The sequence below is a fragment of the Petaurus breviceps genome, unplaced genomic scaffold (genome assembly GCF_028583685.1).
Source record: "Petaurus breviceps papuanus isolate PSGF00001 unplaced genomic scaffold, PetGlider_PUasm1.0 175, whole genome shotgun sequence".
NCBI classification, from domain to species: Eukaryota; Metazoa; Chordata; class Mammalia; order Diprotodontia; family Petauridae; genus Petaurus; species Petaurus breviceps.
The window spans coordinates 38182301-38186933 of NW_027185764.1; the positions used below are offsets into that span (position 1 = coordinate 38182301).

At 35.1% G+C, this 4633-nt stretch overlaps 1 protein-coding gene across 1 annotated transcript; it reads right to left on the reverse strand.

Annotated features, from left to right (window-relative positions):
- Window positions 1-2618: 2618 nt before the first annotated feature.
- Window positions 2619-3156, reverse strand: LOC138159097 (large ribosomal subunit protein uL23-like). The gene has a single exon (XM_069085409.1). The coding sequence runs from the start codon at window positions 3124-3126 to the stop codon at window positions 2656-2658; it is 471 nt and encodes a 156-aa protein (XP_068941510.1). The 5' UTR covers window positions 3127-3156; the 3' UTR covers window positions 2619-2655.
- Window positions 3157-4633: the final 1477 nt, after the last annotated feature.

Here is a 4633-nt window from a genome sequence, read left to right on the forward strand (position 1 = left end):
GTTAGCATAAATGTGGTTTCATTATAACCTCATTCACTCTCTTTTACTATATATCACTCAAATGTTGTGTGTCTATATTTTTTTAAAGAATACAGATCACTATATATATATATCCAAGTAGAAAAGTTGATAAAAGATGGAAATAGGAAAGGTAAGGCCTTAGGAAGGCAGATAACCTAAGGATATACATTTTTGTGGAGTTGTGAATAAGTCTAGTCATTCTGGGAAATGATTTGGAATTATGTGAAAAAAGACATTCATTATTAACCATTTTGATTCAGAGATCTCATACTTGAGTGCATCACCTAAAGTCAAAGACAGGACAAAACACCCCATATATCAAAAAAAAATGTGGTTGCCCTTTTAGAGTTAGAAAAAATATAATAGAAGTATAAAAACTGTTATTGTTGCTTTGCTAAATAAATTTAGCTATTTCAATGTAATGGGATATTATTATGCCTTCAGAAGTGATGGATATGAAGTATTTATAGAAAAAGGAGATGTGGTAAAATTGATTGTATACATACATGTAGAGAAACAGAGACAAAGAGACAGACAGAGACAGAGACAGAGGCAGAAAGATTAATGACAGAAAAATAGATAAGATGTTAGATAAACAATAAAAGGCATCCAAATGCAGAATAATTTATATGATCAAACAGTCTTGGCCAATAATTTAATTTTAATTTTATTCAATTCAATAAGAATGGAGTAACTCTTTTCTATTTGCCAAATATCAGAAACACAAAGTAAAAAACCTGAAAGCATTCATAGACTTCTGTAGAAATATGTCTATAGAAATGTAATGAAAAAATAATATATGCAAAGCAAAAATATCAATAAAATTGTTTTTACTGTCATAACATGTCACTAATTCTAAAAATAATGAAAAGAAAAATAATGTGAGCAAATATGTTCTGTATAGTTATAATGAAATATGAGATACAATAAAAGAAAGGAAAATCATATTCAAAATAATTACATGTTGTATAAAATATTTTAGGAGAGAATAATCTACCAAAGTGCATAAAATATTCATATAGATTAAAATATGAAGTATTATTTCATACTTAAAATAATAATGCACAACTTAAATAACCAAAGAAATATTCAGTTCTCATTGGTTATGAATGTAATAAAATTAACAATATTACTAGGGTTAATTTGTTTTGATGTTAGTTTTGATATTATACTGATCAAACTATCAAATAGATACTTCACTGAACTTAATAATAAAATATATCAATTTTCCTAGGCAAATAAAAGATAAAAAATCAAGGTAAATAATGAGAAAAAAGTAAAAATTAATGGAAAACAGCAGTTCCAGACCTCAAAATATATTATAAAGTAGCAATCAAACAAATTAAAAAGTATAGATAGATAGATTGATATAGATGCCGTAGCCTTCAAAACTATAAGTAGGAGATAAATTCTTAATCAAACTAGGCATAAAGGCAATTCAGAAATTTAAAATAGGATATTTAATTATATAAAACCCAGAAGTACCTGCATAAATAAAAATAATGCATCTCTGATAAGAAAGGAAGGGAATCAGGGGCGGCTAGGTGGTGCAGTGAGTAAAGCGCTGACCCCGGAATCAGGAGGACCCAAGTTTGGTTCTGGCCTCAGATACTTAACACCCACACAAAAAATCTAGCAGTGTAACCTCAGGCAAGTTACTTAACCCCAATTGCCCTCCAAAAGGCAAAAGGAAAGGAATCTAATGGGGGAAAATCTTCTCAACATATTTCTCAGTTAAATGTTAGTTATCCAACATTTATAGACAATAAACACACACACACACACACACACACACACACACACACAGATATGACACCAAAAACATTCCCCAATAGATAAGTGTTTAAAAGAATATAAAGAAACAGTTTTCAAAATGAGAATTGCAAACTATTAATAACCATATGAAAGTAAAAGGAATACACATCAAAACTGCCTTTAGGTTTTGCCTTACTCTCAGCTATTTGACAAAGATGTCAAAAGAGTAGAATAGTCATTGTTGGAAGCTTGTGGAAGAATAAGCCCACCAGTGACTTATTGGTATAACTATGAATCATTTTGGAAATCAATGTGGAATTTTGACAACCACAGCAATTTAACTCCTTGCTAACTAGGGATTAACTCCTGACACTTCATGACAGGTTGACAATGACAGTTCCTTCCCGTCTTTGTGGGGCTGAAAGTGTTTCCTCAAATATACTGATATTTAGAAGTCAAGGCTTCTTTGCTTGACCTCAATTCCACCATAAAGGGAGAATAATTCTTATTTGTCTCTCTGGCTCGCTTCAGACCTGTGATTAAACAGATAATAGCTTCCACTTTGAAAGTGGAGGACTAGAATCTCGAAAAGTTGATCCACCACCTTCATGAGGCCACTTCAATAATCTTTCCCACGCATCCTGTACACACACACACACACACACACACATATATATATATATATATATATATTTTTTTTTTTCCTATATCCCATATGTATTCCTAGGGCCAACTCAATAGTCAAGTATGTCAAGAAGGAAGTGTTGTAATTAATGAATTCACTGATGTTTTTAAGTACTTGAAAAGGTTAAAGATCTTTTTTTTTTTTTATTCTGGAAAACTTTGTTTTTATCGTAGGTGGAATGGGGACACAGCAAGTTAGATGATTCCAATTTTGTTGGCAACATCTAAAGCATCATAGTCTGGAGCAAGACGGACATAGGCCTTCTTCTCTCCATCGGGCCAGATCAGTGTGTTGACCTTGGCCACGTCGATGTCATACAGCTTCTTTACGGCCTGCTTGATCTGATGCTTGTTGGCCTTGATGTCCACAATGAAGACCAGGGTGTTGTTGTCCTCAATCTTCTTCATAGCAGACTCGGTGGTCAAGGGAAACTTAATGATGGCATAGTGATCGAGCTTGTTTCTGCGAGGGGCACTCTTCCGAGGGTATTTGGGCTGCCTTTGAAGTCTCAGTGTCTTGGGTCGCCGGAAGGTGTGGGATGTTCGGATCTTCTTCTTTTTGTGGCTATGGACACCCTTCAGCACTGCCTTCTTGGCCTTCAAGGCCTTGGTCTTGGCTTCTGTCTTGGGGGGGACAACAGCTTCCTTCTTCGCCTTCGGCGCCATGTTGGGGGAAAGGCAAAGGTTAAATATCTTAACCATGGTCACACAGTAAGTGCCTAATAAGTTATTTCTACCCAAGTCTTGGTGACTCCTAAACTAGCCATCTATATGCTATATAATGCTGCTTCTCAAATTCAACATATACTATACTTTTAGGTCATTTATAGCAAAGCTAAAAAACTCCCAATTATGATAGAGATCCTTTTAGAATTAAATCAAAACGTCCTTTCTATCCTATTATAATTTTAAGATGATCAAGTTGCATTGAATAAAATTATGCTAACAAAGGAATAAAACTGTTATTTTTGCACACAATTTTAGATTGCATGATGAGTTAAGCTCTTTTTTTATCCCATGGCAAGCAAATTCATTATGTGAACAAGAGTCTTGATTTTTAACTAAATCTTATACTGGTTATATGTAAAAAAAATGTCAGATAAAATTTGCCCTCAAAATCAATTAGTGAAAAATGAATGTAATGGCAAGGAAAGAAACACCTTGTTTCAGGCATTTAATTATTTAGTACCTTGTTTCAGTTCAAATTCCTTCTAAGGCTTGTCCATGATGATATCAAGTCTTTTCTTGAGAAACAGAACTTGTGAACCCTTGTTGGTAATGCAGGGAGGAGCTTAATTGCCATATATAAGGAGAAGCCCAGACTGGGAGAGCAGAAGTGGGAGGAAGCATGGTGGTGTCACTAGTACTTTGTCTGTTTTGATGTTACTTTGTCAGATTCCTCTGCTGTTGTCCTCTACAGGACACTGGTGTTGTTACAGAAGCTCTGAGATCCTACTGCTAGTTCAGAAGCCCTGAAAGAGGATTTTCTTATTGTCTGCTTACAAAAGTGCTAGAGGAGGTTCTTATTGAGGTTTTTAGAGGTCCTGAGACTATATTGACGATTTGTGTTGATTTTTCTGACCTTATTTGTGAGTTTATGTTATTTTCACAGGCAGAAAGTGAATTGATGATGGTGCTGGCAATGTGAATAAATGTTATTGTGGCTTTGTTAAGCTTTGTCTTCATAGAAACAGAAATTGTGAAGGACTTGAGGTGGACTGGACACTGTGAGCTTCCATATGGAACAGGAAGTGAACCAGGAGCTGGACGAGGAGTTGGGAGCTGTCTGTCTTTGAACTCAGGTGACAGTTGGGTAGATTCAGGCAGGAGCTGGGTCTATGGAAGAGGAACCATGAAATCTGAGAGCCAGCCTCAGTCAAGATGAGAAGAGCTCTCCTTGGGTAATTTAATGCAAACTGAGAAGATCATGATTTAATGTGGCCTAGGGGTAGGAGGACTTTGTACTCTGTATTGTGCACCTCTTCAAGATGATTGAATTAAGGATGATTGGAAACTAATCTCCAATAAAGAAGAAAGGAGACTTTTTGACTGAGAGATTAAGACAATGTGGCCTAGGGGTGGAGAACTTTGACCTTTGTATTTTGTGCCCCTTAAGGAGGCTTACTCCCTAAGCATGACTGAGTTAAGGACTTACTGAATGACTGTACTTAAT